This window comes from Cinclus cinclus, chromosome 13 (assembly GCF_963662255.1).
Source record: "Cinclus cinclus chromosome 13, bCinCin1.1, whole genome shotgun sequence".
NCBI classification, from domain to species: Eukaryota; Metazoa; Chordata; class Aves; order Passeriformes; family Cinclidae; genus Cinclus; species Cinclus cinclus.
Window position 1 is genome coordinate 15,955,101 of NC_085058.1, and position 21,205 is coordinate 15,976,305.

At 45.5% G+C, this 21,205-nt stretch overlaps 1 protein-coding gene across 3 annotated transcripts in view; it reads left to right on the plus strand.

Annotated features, from left to right (window-relative positions):
• CHD2 (chromodomain helicase DNA binding protein 2) overlaps positions 1-21,205 on the plus strand; it is a 54,504-nt gene that overhangs the window by 22,967 nt on the left and 10,332 nt on the right. For all 3 annotated transcript variants that reach the window (XM_062501137.1, XM_062501138.1, XM_062501139.1), the window contains 25 exons: positions 1,058-1,180; positions 1,489-1,635; positions 2,467-2,600; positions 3,258-3,483; positions 4,213-4,313; positions 4,978-5,022; positions 5,175-5,350; positions 6,040-6,164; positions 6,772-6,988; positions 7,613-7,702; positions 8,583-8,773; positions 9,770-9,958; positions 10,450-10,612; positions 10,965-11,117; positions 11,606-11,677; positions 12,793-12,942; positions 13,545-13,693; positions 14,230-14,326; positions 15,077-15,169; positions 15,653-15,826; positions 16,740-16,915; positions 18,381-18,422; positions 19,391-19,530; positions 20,262-20,400; positions 20,539-20,689. In XM_062501137.1, the coding sequence (XP_062357121.1) occupies positions 1,058-1,180; positions 1,489-1,635; positions 2,467-2,600; positions 3,258-3,483; positions 4,213-4,313; positions 4,978-5,022; positions 5,175-5,350; positions 6,040-6,164; positions 6,772-6,988; positions 7,613-7,702; positions 8,583-8,773; positions 9,770-9,958; positions 10,450-10,612; positions 10,965-11,117; positions 11,606-11,677; positions 12,793-12,942; positions 13,545-13,693; positions 14,230-14,326; positions 15,077-15,169; positions 15,653-15,826; positions 16,740-16,915; positions 18,381-18,422; positions 19,391-19,530; positions 20,262-20,400; positions 20,539-20,689 (3,463 nt within the window). The remainder of the gene's footprint in view (positions 1-1,057; positions 1,181-1,488; positions 1,636-2,466; positions 2,601-3,257; positions 3,484-4,212; positions 4,314-4,977; positions 5,023-5,174; positions 5,351-6,039; positions 6,165-6,771; positions 6,989-7,612; positions 7,703-8,582; positions 8,774-9,769; positions 9,959-10,449; positions 10,613-10,964; positions 11,118-11,605; positions 11,678-12,792; positions 12,943-13,544; positions 13,694-14,229; positions 14,327-15,076; positions 15,170-15,652; positions 15,827-16,739; positions 16,916-18,380; positions 18,423-19,390; positions 19,531-20,261; positions 20,401-20,538; positions 20,690-21,205) is intronic.

Below are 21,205 nucleotides of genomic sequence, written 5' to 3' on the forward strand. Positions count from 1 at the left end.
TTCACTTTTCCATCAGGTTACTGATTCTCCTTCAGAGATACTTAAAACAGTTTAATCCCTTCTCCTCCCACCTTTTTGATTAACTGAGAATAAAATGCCAAATTATTATCCTCTTATCTTTTATAACCCTCTGTTAAAACAAAATAACTTCCATAAAGAATGCTTTGGATGTCTAAGCGCCATAACTTGAGTTCACTAACAGTAGTATTTTACTGCCTTTTCCCATCTAAGAAGTACCTTCTAGTTTTCCCAAACACTGAAGTGAAGTAGGGAACTATGAGCTGCCTGATGAAGAAAATCTAAACACATTATCCTTCTTGCTTTCTCCTGCATCTTGTCTTTTAACTTTTCATTTAGTTGTACCTATCAGTGTGGAAGGGAAAGTGATAAAGCACAGGGAGGACTGTGGTAGTATGGACCTATCCTGGGCAAGGGCAATGATGCTTGTGGACCCTCTATGTTCTCTTGGAGAGAGGAGGGGCTCCTCCAAAAGGCATTTTGGAGCTGCAGTTTTGTTCCTAGTTGCCCCCAGAGAATGTGCTTCCTTCCACTAATGGTACAATGTGACTTGGCTTCACCCTTGGAAACTTGAATTGGCAGGAGAATTTCGATGGCAGGAGACTCGTTCCATTTTCTGGGCTCCAAGGAGCTCATGTAACTGTGAACGTTGTCGCTCATGCTCTGTGACAGTGAGCAGTTCTCTTCAGATCCTTCCAGCCCATCTCAGAAATGCAGAAATAGAGAAAAAAAAAAATCATCAGTCAAAGCCCTTGCCCACCCAAGTCTGAGCAGTACAGCTCTGCCACCAGCTCATGTGGTAAGAGCTGCTCTCACTCAAGGCAATCCTGCCACTGTGTGAACAAAACCCAGGTGACTGAGATCCCCCTCCTAAGAGCAGAGAATCACAGCACAGCATCCCCCCTGTATTGCACTAAACAGACAAGGATACAGTTTTGAACTTCTTTCCTGTAATTATGGCTCTGATGGTTTGTTCAGCCCATTTGTATTTGTGTAGAAATATATCATTGCCCTTCATGACCCACATTTTTGACTGCAGAATTAAATGGAAAAGAGAGGTCTCTGCTGGAGAAGAGGATGAAGATGGAGGGGAGCAAGGCACCAGTGGAGAGAGTGAGCCTGAACCGAAGAAAATTAAAGCAAGAAGACCTGTCCAAAGGAGGTAAGGAATGGTTGGTTCAGTCTCTTTTTCTGCCTGTGCTGTGTGGAGAGGAAATCCCTATTTGTCACTAATGAATGTGTATTTTTCCTGCAGTATTACCTTAGTTTATGATCTAGTAAACCTAGGATCTAGTTACTCCCTCATCTCCCCATCTCATGCTCCAGTGAGCACTAGAGTGGTTTCCATGAGAGAGCAGATTACATCCCTTAGGAGTCTAATATTTGAGATATGTGCTTCCTTAAAGACGTACTAAAGTAGATATTTACATAAACCATGCTGTATTATGGCTTTATTAACTCTTATTTTAGAACAGTGGCCAAAACTGGTGTTAAAAAGCCCCACAAAATCCAGCGTGGGAAGAGGAAGAAACCAGACTCATCTGAAGATGATGATGATGATGAAGACGACGAGACACCCAAGAGACAAACTCGGCGAAGAGCAGCCAAAAATGTCAGGTGTGAAGAAGTGTGGGGTTAGTTGGGGGAGAGAGCTGGCTGGGGAAGGGGGCACTGGGGGCCCTGACTCCACCTGTGGTCCTGCAGAGACCTGTGGCTGAGGTGTGGCTCTGTTGACAGGTTCTTGCTGAGCACACCCGGGGTTTACCTCATTTTGCCATTTGTGAAGGAGGGATTGTTTACCAGTCCCTCTTAGAGAAACGTGAGGGGGTTTGCATAATATTTCTAGAGCAATCTCAGATGAGTTTAATAATTGCAAGCAATAGATGAAAATGAGCAAAAGGGAGCAGCTGTGCTGGGCTGGACCAATTGTCTTGGTCTTTGTGTTGAGCCGGGGTGGAGGTAAAGCTTTATCCATTTCCCTATGTACCTTCTCACCTTTCAGGCAGTCCCAATAAGGAACTTGCAAAGAGCCATCCCAGTGATATTTTGTGGTGGTTGTACATTCATCAAGGATGAGAAGTGCAGTTCCTAGGGCAGCGTAGGCACCCATGGAGCCTCTCCATGCTCTGCGACCTCTATAGAATAATCTTTCCTTCAATAATGGAGACTTTCTCTGTTATGGCCTTGCTTTGGCTGCAGGGATTGTTCCACCTTATGAATCATCTGATGCTGGCCATGGTCAGAAAAACTGTATGGGCAAGATAGAGGATTAGTCTGATAAAGTGTAGCTATCTAAGTGTCATAGGGAAAACACTGAATGTGTGTGCTGAATGTGCACTGAAACACAGATAAATGCTGGAGAAGGTGCTCCAGTCTGAGCCTTTCTCAGTGTTGGTGGGCTGGGAAGAGTCAAGGGTTTTATATCAGTTTGGTTTTGATCTTACTCAGCTACAAAGAGGATGATGATTTTGAGACGGATTCTGATGACCTGATAGAGATGACTGGGGAAGGAGCTGATGAACAGCAAGACAACAGTGAAACTATTGAGAAAGTCTTGGACATCAGGCTTGGAAAAAAGGGAGGTGCGTGGCTCTGGAAGAAGCCTTTATTCCTGAGGGCAATCGCGCGCGCTCACGGTTTCTCTTGAGCTGGTGCAATGCTTTTGCAACTTTAAAGTGGGGCCAAGGGTTGTTTCATTGCTTTTCATCTTTTCCTCTATGCCTCTTATTTACATCTTGTAATATGTAATAGCTTTTGCAACATATAATATTTAAATCCAAAAATCTCTATAGTTCATGTGCTCGGCAGCTTCCATTTAGGCTGCACACATTTTAAAGATGCAGCCGTGGTTCTGCAATTCCTGCTTTTCTCTGCTTTGAAATACAAAACAGATCTAAGAGAGTCAGTTTTCATAGCCCCATTGACAAAGCCATAATGAAAATAAAGCCAGTGTTTTCTTCTCAAAGCCTTACAAAAGTGTTTTTGTAAAACTGAATGGTTGTGAACACTTTCAAGAGGCCTTTGAATTATACTTAAAGAAAAGCTGCTTATGACAGATTTAAGAACATTCTGTTGTGCGGGAAACTTCTATGTGCCTGCCTTATACGGTTGCAGAATCTTTTGGATGTTCTTCGTGGTGCCAAAAAAGATGTATTAGAAGAGGTAACTCACTGCTCTAATGCAGTTGCTGTGCATGGTTGATAAGGAGGGTACCAAATGCAGGCTGGTTTCTCTTGCAGCCATTGGAGCTTCCACCACAGTGTACGTGACCGAGGCCAACGGCAACCCCAGCGCCAACTTCGACCCCGAGAAGGATGAGGGAGAAGTTCAGTACCTGATCAAATGGAAAGGCTGGTCATACATCCACAGCACGTGGGAGAGCGAGGAGTCCTTGCAGCAGCAGAAAGTGAAGGGCCTGAAAAAGCTAGAAAACTTCAAGAAAAAAGAGGAGGAGATCAAGCAATGGTAGGCTTCACTTCAAGCAGTAATTTGGCTTTGAGGAGATTGTTTTTATCCAGAAGTTTGAGAAGTCATGACTGAAAATGTTTGATTTCTTCTTAAAAAGTTTGTTTCATGTATACTCTGGTCTCTCTTTGCCTGCTGAGGAACATCCCGCCCCCCTCCCCAGAAATCATATCTGTGGTGTGGATGGAAATGGAGAGGACAAGGCATGAAATCCACACTAGTGCCACTTCCTAGGCTTAAGAATTGGGAAGGTTGACAACAAATAAATGATGCACAGTCTCACCTGGCCCAGGAGGTGCTGTGACCCTTGTTAATTATGGGCTTCGCAGTGTGCAAGTTTTTGCATCAGTTTATGTCCAGCTTCCCCAGGAACTGTTAAGGGAGCTACAGTGTCTTTCCAAAGTGCTAAAGCTGGAGTAGCAGCTTCCATCTCTTTTTGGTTCCTGTTTTGAGACTGATTCTTGCATCAGAATAAGGCAGCATTTAACAGGGCTGCAATCTGAACATCTATGACATTTGCTTCTCAGCAATAACTTGTAATTTCAGGAAATCTAAGAAACATGTCATATAACAGCAGTTTGCCCCTGTGACTTGTCTAAATGACAGAACCATATAGGAAAGTAGATTTTCTATATGCAGCATTCCATGAGCACTGTGACAGAAGCATTATAGTGTGTTTTTTTGTTCTGTTTTGTTTTGTTCTTTTGTTTTGAATTATTTTGTATCTAGGTTGGGCAAGGTATCACCTGAAGATGTAGAATATTTCAACTGCCAACAAGAGCTGGCTTCAGAGCTGAACAAACAGTATCAAATAGTGGAGAGAGTAATTGGTAAGTGGAGCCAAGACTTTGGTAAAGGGGTGAAGTAGGAATGGAAATTTATTCCATGTGACAGCAGAATGAGTGTGCAGCTCTCTCTTCTTCCCTATCCTCCAGTATCCCTGAAGAAAACCCCATGGTGTTTACTGTATTTCATTGTGTGGAATTTAGGAATTTGGACAGTAGAAATCCAGGTTTACAGATTTGTATTTACAAGCAATACAAATCAGTGACTCTCCTTGCCTGGAGTACAGGATGACACACTAGTTTCCAACAGCTTGCTGAAATTGTTGCTACTGAAGTTCTTTGTCTTCAGTCCTTCGGATGCAAGGTGTTTGTTCCCAAAGCAGCAGCATGGGCCTGGCTTTTGTGAGGTCCATTTTCTGTTGCGTGGTTGAGGGTGTGGTAAGGCTGCAAGGCAGCTCAGGGGTGAGATTTTCGTGATTAATTAATAAAAATCAAAACAGAATTTACTGAGCACTTCGGTAATATCGCAGTCACGTCAGTCGAGGTGCCAGCACCCAGTTGCTTTGGGAATTGGCTTGGAGAGCTGTTTGACCTATTTCCAATACAATTCCTGTAAAAAACGTGGGTGTGAGGCAGTGATCGCCTGCCCTGCTCCCTCTGCTGGCTGCCAGCATTCCAACCCTCCCTTCCCTTCTCTCTCCAAACACAGCTGTGAAGACCAGCAAGTCTACCACGGGGCATTCAGATTTCCCAGGTAAAGGAACATTTTTTTGGTCTCTCTACACTTTTCCTGTGAGCCAAGACCTGTATTGTGGCTGTCTGGACAGTTCAGCCTGTGAACCATGCTTGTGGTTCAGCTGCTCAAGCACAGGTGCTGAACTTTGGGCTTCTTTGCATATTTTACAGCAAACAGTCGCAAAACATCCTCGAATGACCCCGAATACCTGTGTAAGTGGATGGGGCTGCCCTATGCTGAATGCAGCTGGGAAGATGAGGCTCTGATCAGCAAGAAATTTCAGCACTGCATCGACAGCTTCAACAGCCGTAACAACTCCAAGACGATTCCTACCCGGGACTGCAAGGTTTGCTGGCTTGGCTTCTCTTCTCTCCTCTCCTTTGCTGGGTTCCTTCAGGCTGGGGGAAGATGCAAGCAGTGGGAACATGAGATTTTGTCAGGATAAATGTCAGAGAACATTTTCCCATCCTCCCACCTGCGTGTGAAGAGTTGTTTGCTGTTCTTGTGTTGTACTTCAAGCAGAGACCTGAACCCCTATGAGTTTCATTTACTCTGTGCACAGTGAGAACGTTATGTCCCCCTGGGGAGTGGGAGGTTTAATTAATCCTTGCAAAATGCTTTCTCCTCAGAAGGAGCTGCAGCAGTTTTAATATCAGTTGGATGAAAAAACAGCACACCTGGGAAAAGAGGAAGGCTGCAAGATGCTGATACAGTGAAGGAGAGGGACAGAAATAATGGGAGAAAAATCAAAAGAGGACAAAGAAGGAAGTGGAACTTGTTCCAACTCCTGTGTATTTTATGCAGCTTACTACACTCCTGGGGGACTCAGAGCCCTGATCATAAACCAGAGGGCAGCAGGCAAATCACAAGAAATGCAGACACTGCACTGGCTAGGAAAATGTGGATGGACTTGAACCAGTGAAGAGATACACACTCTTTGCTAAAGTCATAGATTTCATTGCTGAATTTTTAGCCTTTCAGCCCCTGAGAGGTCTGCCTTTCTGTTCAGTGGACTTATGGCAGCATGTGTTTCAGGTGTTGAAGCAGAGGCCGAGGTTTGTTGCCTTGAAGAAGCAGCCCTCGTACATCGGTGGGGAGAACCTGGAGCTGCGGGATTACCAGCTGGAGGGCCTCAACTGGCTCGCTCACTCCTGGTGCAAGTATGTACACAGGCTGGCATGTTCATTCTGTACCTTTTTGTCCCAGAAGGGTTTTGCACTCCTCCTTTTCAGTGAGGTCTTTACCCGCCCTCCTTCTGCAGCTTGGAGAATTTCAAATGTTTTCATGCCCAGCTGTATTGCAGATATTGCAAACAGGAACTACCTAAAGCATCAATTTAAGAAACCTTGTGTGAAAACAAGAAAAGATTTTCCCTGTCTGGGCCTGTTCACATGATGAATTTGGCTGTTGTGTGAGCCTGGTGCATATCAGCCCAAGATTTCATTGACTTAATGGGAAAAGTGGTTTCTGGCTCGGTGTGCTTATTTACTCGTTGAAGTCTTTGAGAGATGTCCTTGTAAATTTTGGCCACTGATTCCCTCCTTTGCCTGTTTTCCTCCAGTTGGGAGTCATCATAGTTAATTTTTGTACATTATTGTTCCATGTTCAGACTGGCTCTTCTGGGATCCACTTGGAAGTGTTCAAATAGCTATTTTTTGCACTGCCCCTCTCTGTCCTTGTCGTGGATTGCTGTTCATGTGGAGCACAGTAAATTAGTAGCAGCAGAAACATGCACTCAGCATTTTTGTTTGTTCTCCTCTTTCTCAGGAACAACAGTGTGATCCTGGCTGATGAAATGGGGCTGGGCAAGACGATTCAGACAATATCATTCCTGTCCTACCTGTTCCATCAGCATCAGCTCTATGGCCCTTTCCTGGTGGTCGTGCCCCTGTCCACCCTCACCTCCTGGCAGAGGGAGTTTGAAGTGTGGGCCCCCGAGATAAACGTCGTGGTTTACATTGGAGACCTCATGAGCAGGAACATGGTGTGTAATCAGAGAGCAAAGGGTGAGGGCTCAGGAGAAGCACTGGGTGCAAGGCAGCAGCTTGTGTGTGATGTGTGTGACACATAGTCAGCTGGAGAGGCTGGTGGGGAATGCTGGCAGCACTGCAGGCAGCTGGAGCTGGTGTAGCTGAGTGTGTGGGTGTAACTCCCTGTTGCAGGGAATTTTCTGTTGGATTTTGCCTCTTGGAGTGACTACAGGAGTACTGGCTTCTCTCAGAGTCTGGAAGCCAGTATTGATCTGGACTGAAACATGCAGTGAGAAGTCCAGCAGTGTAAAAGTGCTTGTCTTCAGTGTTTGGAACTATTCAGACAATGGAACACACAAGTGTAGGGACTCTAGTGGTGTCCACAGTGAGGTGATGTGTTCATTAACGTCACAACAGCAGATTAACCTTATTTTGTTACCTGTGCAAGGGCAGTTGAACCATGTGTGCTCTAAAACAAATTGTTCCTTGGGCACCTTGAGCTCATCAAATGGCACCTTGGAACAACAGGGATTTGGACTTGGTTGGAGTCTCTGGCTTACAGCTGCACTAAAATAACAATTGTTAACTCTTCCCTTTTGATAACATGTGTTCAAGTTAACTTTTGTCTCCCCTCACAGATACGTGAATATGAGTGGATCCATTCTCAGTCTAAAAGATTGAAATTCAATGCACTTATCACAACGTATGAGATCCTCCTGAAGGATAAGGTGAGTAATGGTCCAAGAATGTTTTTACTTAGACTTTCTCTCATTTTCAAAGGGGAAAGTTCTCAGCTAGTGGGTTTCACCTTCACCTCTGTGGTGATGGGAACTACAGCCACTATTTGCTTTTCCTTCCCAATAGTGCAAGCAAACGTTGGAATGTGGGACACATTTTTCAGTGTCTTCACTCTTGTACTGTACAGTTGGGTTGGTTTTTTTTACATGCAAGGCATCTGGCAGGATCCAGCAGTACCTGGATTTTTACCTGGTTTAATTTAGGCTTGTTAAGAGGACAAAACATTGCACTGAACCTCTGGCCACAGTGTTAACAGTATTTACATTTTTACATCTACAAGAAATCTATCTGCTTATTCATCAGCCCTGTCAGTGTATCACCGAGTCCTAGCAGAAAACAAAAAGCTTAAAAAAAAAGAAAAAAAAATTAAATCAAAATTCTTGGTTTACTTGAACTTTTTGGGCTTGTTCATCTGCTCTCCCGTTCTTTCTCCAGTGGGATTAGTGCTACCAGGGCCCCAAAGGCATGGAGAAAAAGGGGAATAAAGAGCTGGGGAAGGACTGTGCTTTCTGGGTAAAGCAAAGGAGGATTAGGAGAGGAGTACTTGCTGCAGGACTATTGAGATAGAGCAGGAGTGTTGTACAGCATGGCTGAGTCTCACTTTTCCTTTCTGGGAAGGTACCCTGGTCCCCAAATTTTGTTAGCAAGAAAATCCTGTGAGGGTCCAGGTGCAGAGCTGGCTCAGGACACCCTGGGCAGCACACACTGCAGGGCTCCCTGCCCTTGGAGAGAGACATTTGTGCAAGGTGCTTGGGCCTGTCTGACCCAGCCTCTCCTCAGCACCTGTGTTTTTCCCTTCTCTTCCTCCAGGCTGTTTTGGGAAGCATTAACTGGGCCTTTCTAGGCGTGGATGAAGCCCATCGGTTGAAGAATGATGACTCCTTGCTGTACAAAACCTTGATTGATTTCAAGTCCAACCACAGGCTGCTGATCACTGGCACCCCGCTTCAAAACTCACTCAAGGAGCTCTGGTCCCTGCTGCACTTCATCATGCCAGAGAAGTGAGTCTCCTTTCAGGCCTTCCCAGAAATGTCTCTGTCCTTTCTTGTCTGTTAAGTAGGCTCAAGGGAGTGCAGAATGGCAGAAATCCCTGAATTAAATCCTTGAATTAAACTCTGTGGTGTGACAGCAATGATAGGAGAACAGACATTCGTGGGGAAAATCAAAGGTTAAATAACTAACACAGGGAGTATTTCTGGCAGCAAACTGAATGGGAAAACCTGATACATGCCTTACAAATCTGTCTGCTGTCTTCCAGCCATCTCTAAAAAGCTGAGCTTGTTTTAAGCAATAATTTCAGCCATTTCCAGTACACTGTGGTTCAGACACTTCTGCCAACCATTTCGTGGCAGCTCTGGAGATGCTGTCTGGCTGATTGTGTATCCACAGTGTAACAAATGTTTTGTTTTCTTTAAAATTAAATGAGCTATGGGCATCTCTAAGGCTAAGGCAGGCATGCCTCAAAGCTCACTGAAATTATGTTTGACTGCAAGAAGAGCTGTCCCCCAAATTCTTTTTGTTGGATCACAGAAAGAGTGAAGGAGAGGCTTGAGGTCTCCCAAGTGGAGAAGAGCGGATCTCCACATTTCAAAGGATCTGTCAGAGGAAGCAACAATCCCAAAAGAGCCTTCAGAGCAGGGTAAGCCAGTCAGTCCAGTTGTCAAAGCCGTGCCTGGGGGAGGCACTGAGGAAAGTTCAGAAACTGCTGCCAGGTAAATGCCAACAGAGTAAAATAGTGGGAAACTTGGGATTTTGGGTCCTGGGAGTCAGTGTGAAGCTCAAATGTAAGATGTTAGGAAGGTGTCTAAGCCCAGAGATCTAGCTTGGCCACCAATCTGTTCAGTTGACCAGAGCAGAGTGAATCTGTTATTTTCCACTCTGTTTCCATTAAACTGCTGGTCTCCTGTCTTGTGGTGCAGTGTATCCAATGGATGTTGCTTGGTTCCATAAGACAAGAGGTATTTTAACTCCTCCCTTCTCCTCCTTTCTGTTGCTAGGTTTGAGTTTTGGGAGGATTTTGAGGAGGATCACGGGAAAGGTAGAGAGAATGGCTACCAGAGCCTTCACAAAGTCCTGGAGCCGTTTCTCCTGCGCAGAGTGAAGAAGGATGTGGAGAAATCTTTGCCAGCCAAAGTGGAGCAGATCCTCCGGGTGGAAATGTCTGCTCTGCAGAAGCAGTATTACAAGTGAGTCACTGAATAAGTTACTGGGAGTGCCAGTAGAAATGGACACATCTTTCTGTGGGCCTTGGCAATGTGTTCCAGTATTCTGTGCGTGCTGTGGCCTTCAGAGTGCAATGTGACACTATTACCTGTAGTACTGGGAGCTTCCCAGTAGGAATATGAGATAGGGTAGTTGATATCTTTCCTTCTGGAAGATGTTTTTGTAGAGTGATACAGTTCAACTCTGTCTTTGCAAGACAGAGGTTATGTCTTTTCTGGGGGAATGACAATATGCACAAGGTTGGGATGCTGTTCAGTATTAAACTGTGATAATATCAATAGGAAAGTCAGGTCAGGATTTTTAGAGAGGAAAGAGCATCCTGTAAGAGAAGCAAGGAGAGATAAAAGGAGGGAAGTAGACTGATGGCTGAATGAGCTGTTCCTGATGGTTTTGTTCCTTCAAGACTCTGCTCTGCACCAAGTAATGATCTGGACTTTAATTTTCCTGCCTGCAGGTGGATTTTGACAAGAAACTACAAAGCTCTTTCAAAGGGAACAAGGGGAAGCACATCTGGTTTCCTGAATATTGTGATGGAATTGAAAAAGTGCTGCAACCATTGCTATCTTATCAAACCTCCCGAGGAAAATGAGAGAGAGAATGGCCTTGAGACCCTGCAGGTGAGTGGTGTCCTTGGTCACCACCTGTTTTCCTTAAATTTCCCAACAAAATAATATCTGGTGAAACTTCAGCTTCTTCTTTTAAAAATATTTCTCACAGCTAAGCCATTTGAACCCCCAGCCTTCCACTTCCACTGTAGTCAACAATTTATGGCCTTCTAGAGCAGGAGTTGTGGGCAGTGTAAGATCTGTCTTGTGTGATTCACTGTGTGTGTGGGCTCTGCTGTGTAAATCCAGATGATTAGATTAGAGATGTACAAGAGATGAATGACCCCAAAAGGAGCAACTCTGTGCTTGTCTCTGTGTGATATATATATAAGGGTAAGATTGGAAATGATGGTTATTTCTTCAGTCCTTGATCAGGAGCAGTGGAAAGCTGATTCTCTTGGACAAGCTGCTGACCAGGCTGCGGGAGAGAGGCAACAGAGTGCTGATCTTCTCCCAGATGGTGAGGATGCTGGACATCTTGGCAGAGTACCTGACTATCAAACACTACCCTTTTCAGGTGAGAAACATCAGTGTAGAAAACAGTGAGGTCCCCTTGAAAGTGTGAGAAAAAGTAGAGGGAGCTGGAGGAGTGGCAGTCACTGAGTTCCCCAGAGGTGGGTGGCTGGGATTTCAGGTGGCACTTACTGGAGGGAGCTGGGGGGTGTCCCCTCATTTCAGTGTGGCCCCAGCTCTGCCAAACTCCTCTGACAGGCCCCTGCTTTAGGCTGTGTCGTGTGATAAACCCTGAGAACAGTGGGCACAGAGAGCCTGGCTGGGAGCCTGTAACGGGAGCTGCGGTGTCACCCGCTGTGTGCCTGTTCCCCGAGCATCCCCCAGCCCTTGTGACACAGCTGAAGCCATGCAGTTATTTTTAATTGGTGGCTATTTTTAACAATGAAACGGGCAGGCAGCAAAGGGGGCTGTAGGGCTGGCAGCACTCGGGTGCAGCAGTCCCTCAGGGCTCCTTTACCTGCTTTCTTTTATCACTGTTGTTGGTTTTTGCAGCGCTTGGACGGCTCGATCAAGGGGGAGATCCGAAAGCAGGCGCTGGATCACTTCAACGCCGACGGCTCCGAGGTACTGCAGTCCTGGGCAGAGGGTTTGTGGCTGAGCCACAGGTTGTGACTGACACCAGGGGATTAGTTCAGTTCAGTTCAGCTCTTTTTACAGGACCCCAGGTACTTTCAAAGACACGGGTACGGCAGGTTTTGCAACCAGCCGTATTGATTATTTTAAATCTCTCACATCCCAGGAACAGGGCTGCAAGTCACATTTCCAGAAAGTCCTGAAGACGCTAGGAAGAGCCAAAATTTAGCAATTCTCTCCCTATTGGTCTGGAGAATGAGATGGTTGCTGTGTGATTCCAGTCTGAAACTGTTATTGAATATGACATAAGGCAAAAAATGACAGAGGCAAAAGAAGGATTTTGAGTGTTGGCAGGCAGTGGAGTCTGGTGCTTGAGGTGAAAGTCTCCAGTGTAATAGGAGAGGGCATCTGAAGCTTCTCATCTGGCTTGCTGACTCACAGTGACTGGTGCAAGACACTTGTTTTTGTGTTAGTCAGCCCAGCTGAGGAATACCTTTCCTTACTCCAGAAGCCTGGGCTGGAGCGGAATTCTTGGCTCACGCAGGAATTGTGAGAGATCGTGGTTGCAGGAAAGTTAACAAAAGGAAGGGTGAGGGGGGAAGGAGCAAGAATGCCTATAGAACTGCCCTTTTCCCTGGCCTGAGGACATCCATGGGGGCTCAGGCATCTTGGCTCTAACCTGGCACCGTCTGATCATTGCTGATGTCACTCCTAACAGGATTCAGGCAACAAAAAACAGGTGTTTGTTTGCCTGCTGCCTTTGTAGGAGTCTGGTGGGCAACGTGGTCTGATCTGCAGAAGTGACTCCAAGGTGCCCTTGCCTTGAGCTGCTTGTGTTTCTGTCCCATGTTGACTCGTGCACGGAGTAGCACACCCTTCACCTGGGCCAGCACTGCCTCACCTGGGTCTGGGCTTAAAGACTGGTGCTGCTCAGCCTGCATGAACAGGGTATATGGGAAGGAAATTATTTTTCTGCTTTAAGAAGAATACGTACAACAGAGCCTTCCCTCTATTTTCTTTTACAGCTTTTAAGTCACCATTGCTGTTTTATTCCCACAGTTACAAGCCAGTTAACTCATGGATGCTTTTTATTTTTTCATTCTCAGGACTTCTGTTTCTTGTTGTCAACACGAGCTGGAGGGTTGGGAATTAATTTGGCCTCTGCTGATACTGTGGTTATCTTTGACTCGGACTGGAATCCCCAAAATGATCTTCAGGCTCAGGCCCGAGCTCATCGGATTGGACAAAAGAAGCAGGTCAGAAGAGCTGCCTGGGTTGTTTTCACTGTGGCTTCAGTGTGTGCATCTAAACATCCTCTCACCTCACCAAGGCTTCTGAAAACATGGGCTTTTTGTCCCAGTCCTTGCTCCAGAGAGTGCTACCAGAGGGACTCTTATTTAAAAAGTAGGAGACAAAAAAACAGCCCAGATTTTCCAGGTGCCAAGTCTTTCTGTTGGTTTTGAGCAAACCCAGAACCCAACCTATGGCATTGCACTTCTCAGCCTAGTCCTAGTGGACTCTCTTCTTTCTTGCCCTGAAAAACTTAAGTAGAGCACCCACTTTTAACTCAGGGTTATTAGATATGTGAAAAGCTAGTTTGATGCTAATTTGAATTTAGAGTGATTGTTTCAGAAGATTTTTCCACTGTGCTTAGGCACACTACAGGATCTAGATTAACCATCTTGATTTTAACTGGATCTCCTGAGATACAGAGAGAATGTGCCTGTTTTTCTTCTGAAAAAGCACATCTGTACTTGAAGAGACAATGTCAGCAGCCCAGTAAAAACAGCTGAGGGATGCATTGCTGTGTCAGCAGAGCCTGTCCAGGAAATAGCTGTGTTCTCTTTTTGCTTCTCAGGTGAATATTTACCGCCTGGTCACAAAGGGGACAGTGGAGGAGGAGATCATTGAGAGAGCCAAGAAGAAAATGGTGCTGGATCATTTGGTCATCCAGCGTATGGACACCACTGGCCGGACTGTTCTGGACAACAACTCTGGGAGATCCAAGTATGTGACTGTGTCAGGAGGCAGAAATGTCTGGAACATGTTCAGGAGGGAGAAATGTCTGGAACATGAGGCATAACCAACTTTGCCTGCTGGCATTTCCCAGAATTTACTTGATAGGGTACAGGACAGAAGGCTAATAAATAATGGCAGCTTCCACTGATTTGGCTTCTGCAGCCATTAATTTGGACACACACTAAAAAAAGATGATCAGTAATTTAAAACTAGTTTTAGGGCACTACTTGGTTTTTGCTTCTGTCTTCCACCCAGAGATCATCCTGGTCTAAGGGAACCTGGCTGTGGAACAGCTGCATTTTGGCAGTGACCTCAGATTTTCTTCATTTCTCCCAGTAAATGGAGGTGGTTCCCATTGGAGTCTTTGTGCTAGAGCAGGAAAGAGATTAATAACAAAGCTTTTTATAGTGCTGGGTAGAAAACTTGCTCCATGCTTCAATTAGGAAAAACTTTGGTATGGTTTTGTGCTATAGCAATTCTGACTGAACAGCTCAAAACACCTTTTCCTTCCCTTGTTCTTGCAGCTCAAATCCCTTCAACAAAGAGGAGCTGACAGCTATTTTGAAGTTTGGAGCTGAAGATCTTTTCAAGGAGCTTGAAGGGGAAGAGTCAGAGCCTCAGGTAGTTTGAAATTGAAATCACAAAGCAGTCTATAGTGCTCTCCAGGTCTGCAAGAGGGACAGTGTGGTTGCTCCTGCTTTGTTCTTGCCCTGTGCATGAGAGCAGGCTGGTGAATAGGACATGTGGGAGTCTGGAGAAGCTGGAAGAAGAATCTGAGATTGGGGAATCGGGGATTGAGGAGAGCCTTGTTGTTGGGGATTAAATAGTAGTGATCACCAAGGGACCATTGTCTTGCTCACCAAGGCATGTCCCTTGTGTCTTGAGAATTACCAGCTAGTGACAGCACAACCTGCTGAAGGCTCCTCCTTGCCTCTTCTGAGCACTTTTCAGCATCCTCTCTTGGTGGTTCTGGGCGAGGCAGGAGTCAGCACAGTGCAGTGAACAGCTTGTTTTCTGCTGCCTCAGTGCAACATTGCTTGGACAGTTTAGGATTGAGTGTTTCGACCAATTCTCTTAATGGCCCAAACAGCAGAACTTCCCCTCGGGGAAACAGTCAACAGTTCATGCATCTCACTGCCTGGAAATTTTCCCCACTGTTCAGCCTTGATGGTCCTTTCCTTCTGTTCTGTCACCTTATTTGTACTTTGTTGTACCACTTGAGATAGTTCATCCCTGCCCTCTGGGGTGACACCCTGCAGATATTTGCACTTTATTTAGCTCATATCAGCACACAAGTATGTTCTCAAAGCCTCTTACTTCCCACTGTGCCTGGCACCCTCCACTTTATCCCTCCTTGTCCCTGGCTGGCAGGAGATGGACATCGATGAGATTCTGCGTCTGGCTGAAACACGGGAGAACGAAGTGTCCACCAGTGCCACTGATGAGCTGCTCTCACAGTTCAAGGTAGGGACCCCCAGGCTCTGCAGTGGGGTGTGGAAATGTGGCTCCCCACACCCTGCCATGGTGGTGAGGTCAGTAACAGGCAGGAACACCTCGGAGAGATCACAGAATCACAGAATGGTTTGGGTTGGAAGGGAACTTCAAGATCATCCAGTTCCAACCCCCCTGATGTAGGTATTCATTTAATTTCAAGAAAGTGGTTTTGAAGGCTGTGAATAAAATGCTGAATTTACCAAATTTGGAAACAAACCCAGTAATTTACAAATACTCAGCAGTACTTCTTAAACTGCACGTACTTCCTCAAAGGCTGTTAGTCCAAAGACGTGGAAAGGAGCCAGAAATGTAGTGACATAGGGATCAATTATGAAGGAGTTATGGAAATGTTGGCAAGATTCCTATGGAGAAGGAGTTGAGGCTTAGCAGACAGCTCTGGGGTGTTCCTGCCAGGGGAGGGAATTGCTAAAACTTCTCCTTTGCTTGTAAAAGGTTGCCAACTTTGCAACCATGGAAGAGGAAGAGACAGAGCTGGATGAGCGGTCCCAGAAGGACTGGGATGATATCATTCCAGAAGAGCAGAGGAAAAAGGTGGAGGAGGAAGAAAGGCAGAAAGAATTGGAGGAAATCTACATGCTGCCTCGAATCCGAAGCTCAACTAAAAAGGTACAGCCCATCTTGAGGGGATGAGAGGCTGGAGGAGAGAGCTGGCAAAGAGAACTGTTCAGAGGAAGCCTCCTTGCCGTCTAAGCATCTTTCCCTCCTCCGAAATTGATTGGGAATAAAACACAGAGGTAGCACAGTGACCCCTTGTTGGCACTGTGCATTGGATGCAGTGGTTTGGGATGCAGTGTGAGGGCCCAGACTGGACCTGGTGCGACTCATCTCACCTTAGCAAACAAAATAAAAAGAATCTGTAGTGACCACAAAGCAAAGTATCCAGTTGTATTGGATTTTGCTGCAGATTTTGCCATTTTTTGGCTGTCTCTTTTCCTTGGGCTCTCCTGCATCCTGGGTGGCTCTTGCATAAATCTGGATCCTGAGGAGCAAAAGAGATAGTGTGTTCCCTTTTAGGTTTAGGTTCTTTAGGTTATGGGATCTACCCCAGTCCAAAAGAAAGCTGACTGTGCAAGGATGCTCTGCTGGGACATGGGACTTCAACAGGTTAGAACTCTTCTCTGGGCTGAGCAGGGGAAAAACATTGACATGAAAAACACAGAGAAGGATATTTCGTATTGGATGAATCCAGATTAATTTTTGAGGTGTCCTGGTTTTCAAAACAGTCTAAGGGACTGTGGCACAAACCCATGGCAGTCAATATTTTAACATCTCTTAGTAGATCAAAATGCAATTGTGAAACTGGTGGCTGTTAAAGGAAGATGACCACCACAGCCTCAGCCAGCTGGGAACTGCAGGGATGTGCAGCCTCTCTGGGTTGGTCACATGGGCTCCTGCATCTTCAGGAATGGATGCTCAGGTGTTTTACAGTCCATTAAATAGTGCCAGTGCACAGAGTGACAGAAAAGGTTGATTAGATGAGCAGTTGCTAACTGTACTTCTGTTTCTCTGGTACATGCAGGCTCAGACAAATGACAGTGAATCTGATGCAGAGACCAAGAGAAGGCTTCAGAGGTCATCTGGGTCAGAAAGTGAGACTGACGATACGGACGACGAGAAGAGACCCAAGCGCAGGGGACGCCCTCGGAGTGTTAGAAAAGACACTGTGGAGGGATTTACTGATGCTGAAATCAGGAGGTCAGTGCTGGGCACAAGAGTCAGTTCAGAAAACAAAGACAGAAATCACATGCAGGTGCAGAAAAATCCCAGGTTAATCCAGGACATGTTCACCTGTAAGCACATCACTGGTGGTTCACTGGCACAGCTTCTGCACCTTTATATAATTCAGTTTTAACTCAGCTGATGACCTTAACATTCAGGTCAGTGCAAAATGGACTGGATTGTCTTTAGTCAGGTTACAGTGAAGCTCGTACCTTCCTAAAATCTGTGCTGTAACTGCCCTTTGTGGGCCAAGTGGATTGAGGTAATGGAATATAACATGTGAGGTCTTAGGTGCCATGAGCTGCAGAGCTGGAGAAGCCAAGGGCTCTGGCCTTCCTGACATTTTTGTGGCAGTCATCCTGCTGATTTAAGCTCTCAGTGAAAGGCAGGTTCTGGCAAAATGACCTAATGAGAAGCACTGGTCCTGTTGATCTGAGTGGCTGTGTGTCTGTCTCTGATGTCAGCTGGGGACTGAATTTCAGAACATTGTTTTCTTCTCCTATCTTCTAATTCTTGAGTCTTTCCCAGAGATCTTTGTCTTACAGTTCTATCCAGATGTTCAGCCAAAGATGGAAGAGAGGGAGTTATGAGTTTTCCTTAACTCTTTCTGTCTCTGAGCTGGTGTATTTTTTAAGCAGGAGATACAAGAGTTTTTGGGGCTATGATAGCTGTCCCATAACCATTTTGAAACCATGGAGCAGGAAGGACATATTACAATATGCAATATAGCATATTTAGGTTATTATATAATATAGCATTTAGGTTATTGTGATGTAGCAGAAAGAGGCTGAAAGAATACAAAACGAAAAAAAAGAAGGCAAAAAATTAACAAATTTTAAAAATAACCTGTAGTTGTATCCATTGTGTCTACTCCCAGCTGAAGGCAATGTTTGATTGCAGCAACTCTTGCCCTGAAGTTGTGTTAGCCACAGCAGGGATTTTCACAATAAAAATAAGACATGAAAATAAATAGCAAATCTCGTCTGCAATCGTCTGTGGTCGATTGAACCACATTTTGCTCTTTTGTGATGGGTTGCTACATTTACAGCCTGAGCTTTAAAATTACTAATGATGTTGATTTAATGCCTCTTTTCTTCCTGGAAAAATGAAGTTAATAATTACCAACATAGTGTGAGCCAATGCTTTCTTCTATGTTTTTTCCCCCTACAGTTACCACTCTCCTCTTTTTTTTTCCCTCATCAGTCAAACATTCAGCATTCATAATAATGTGGTGTTCTTCTTCAGGCAAGGTCACAAAATTCTTCGTGGGGGCTAATGGGTAAGGCTTCCCAGTGCTGAGGGATGCTGAGCTGATCAGTGAAGAGTGCAAGGGTGATAATGTGACAGGCTGTAATTAATATATTCAGGCATATTTGTGATACCGGACCTACTTTTTTATGGCTGTTATTTTAGGGTTTTTTGCATTTTTTTTTCTCCTTAGGTTTATCAAGGCTTACAAGAAGTTTGGATTGCCTCTTGAACGGTGAGTCCCAACCTGGCCCTGCTCCAGAGGGGAATCGTGGAGGCACATTGTACTCTGAGCACAGCCAGGAACACACTGCTCTGGGTGTTTGACACAACCTCCACAGACAGCACCAGCCTTTCTGTCCTGCCATCAGACCCCAAGCTCTGCTGTACAGTCCCTGGTGTCTCTGTTGATGGGCACTGATGAATGCTGGCTAAAAACCAGCTGGAGCAGTTGTGGCACCAGGCTGTGACACAGCAGTGTCCTGCTGGCACAGTCTGTCCCTTGGGGCATTCCCACTCTGCCCAGAAAAGAGAGGAAGCAGCTGTCAGAACAGCAAATGCTGCCAAAAACACTTCCCAAGTTTCTCTATGCATGTTAGCCTCAGGACTGAATTTGGAGCATCCTTTCATCCTCTATCCATCCTGAAGGAAAATGAAGAGAGGCACCATCCTTGAAAGTAGATCTGCAGAGCCCTGGCCCTGTGCTGGCTCTGGAAAGGTCTCAGGGCTGAGGCAGAGTTCCCTGAATGCATTTATTGTAGTTCAGTGCTTTTTCAGCTGGTTCTGCTCTTCTGGTCTGAAACACAAGGCTTGTGTGTGAGTCTTCATGTTACTGACTTCAGGCAGGCAAGAGGGACAGCAGATGGCAGCTTTGGACCATCAAATGGAGTTAATGTGGAACTGGAGAAGCCTGAGGGAATACTGGACAGTCATGGAGAGTCCCTGTTGTCCCCAAGACAGACAGTTCTCACCTTAGCTTTGGTACTAAAAATTCAGAGGATTGTATCAGTTTTTCTACATCTGCACTGCAGCTGTTAGACCAAAAAAAAAAAAGACAAAAACTGGGTTGTTTCCTGCAGGAACTCAACTCATGCATGTTTCATACATTCATATTTGTACAGCACTGAGCTTTGAAACAATTGAATAGGAAGTGACTGAGAGAAGATAATCTGTATCAAACACAAAACTCTCCCTGTTTCCCAGGCTGGAGTGCATTGCCCGGGATGCTGAGCTGGTGGATAAGTCTGTGGCTGACCTGAAGCGGTTAGGGGAGCTCATCCACAACAGCTGTGTGTCAGCAATGCAGGAATATGAGGAGCAACTGAAGGAAAATCCAGCAGAAGGTAGGCAAGGGGGTTGTGTGCTGCTGCAAGGATGCTTTTGGGAGTGTTCCATGGAGCTTGTTAGGAAACCATTCCCATGCTGGGCAGGGGGGCCACGTTGTGACTGAGAAGCAACGGACAAGAACACGCTCAAACCACCCCATCTCTGCCAGGCAGCTCTCACCCTCAGAGAGGAGCACCTGAGCCTTCTGTTCAGACTGGACAGTGCCACTTGGGTCTGTCAGCTTCTGCTGGACATGAGTTTTTGTGGGGAGAGGCTGAAGTGACCAGCTTATTGAATGCTGGGCCATGAAGCAAAGCAGATCTTATTTTAACTGCTCCTGGGACTAGAAATCAAACTGGTGCTGTGTACTCCATGGTAAAGCTGGATCCACAGTTAGCAATTCCCAGAGCTGGAATCACCACCCACTCTCTGTCTGGCTGTTCTTTGCTGTTTGTTTGGACATACAGAGTCAGGGATGGATTTCCTGCTGGGTCTCTGCCTGTTGCAGCTGACCAAGACTGCAGAATCAACAGCTCCAGCGTACTTAGAAATATTTTTAAGAAAATGATACTGGGAGGTGTTTAAATTGCAGATGTAATTGAGTTAGTGGAAGAAAACTTGTATTTTGGGCCATATGTTTAAATAAGAGGTTGCAGGCAAGGTCTTCATCAATGTCTGTGAAGCCATTTTACAGAGACACTGCCTTCTGTAAGAGTTCTCTTAATTGCTGTGTTTTATTGCTGAGCAGGGAAAGGACCTGGGAAGAGGCGAGGTCCTACCATCAAGATTTCTGGTGTCCAAGTCAATGTGAAATCCATCATCCAGCATGAAGAGGAGTTTGAAATGCTGCACAAATCCATTCCCTCGGACCCAGAGGAAAGGAAGAAGTGAGTTTGGCTAAGCAGGCAATGCAGAAAGAGGCTCAGGGAATTTGGATTTTGTAGTGGAAAGAGAATAGCCTGGATGTGTGGATTTGCTTTATCCTCCACAGCATTAAAAGTAGCTCGTGTTTGAAATGCCTTTAGGTACCGCCTGACGTGCCGTGTCAAAGCTGCTCATTTTGATGTAGACTGGGGAGTGGAGGAGGATTCTCGCTTGTTAGTGGGAATTTACGAGCATGGTTATGGAAACTGGGAGCTAATTAAAACAGATCCGGAGTTGAAGTTATCTGATAAGGTAGGTCGCTTTGCTTGGTGCTTCCATTGGGTCCATTGCAGTGCTCATGTGCATGAGCAAACATGCCTCATTTACTCCAGAGACAGATGTTTATGCTTGTAACTGCTCCAAAAATCATGATAAATAATAATGAGGAAAACAGTGACCTTCATGGAATGTTGCATGCTCGATGGTAAGCAGAGTTGTGTCATTTGGTGGGCAGCACCAGGTGAACCACACTGAAATGATGCAGGCAGGAAATGGCAGTGCTGAGATGTGTGGTTCCACGCACAGGATAGAAGAGGCTGTGACATGATGTTTCCTTGAGCATTTCACAAGAAGCTGAGTGTGAATTTCTGAGTGGAAATAATTTTTCACGGATTTGACACTGCTTATGTCAAGGCTGGTCCGTGTTAGCTTTGAGGGTATGGTTACAGGACTGGGAATGGCAGCAAAGCCAGCTGGAAAGCTTCCATCTAGTTCCTGTGTTCCTCAGTCATCCCCACAAGAACAGTTTGCAGGCACCATGTTGAAATG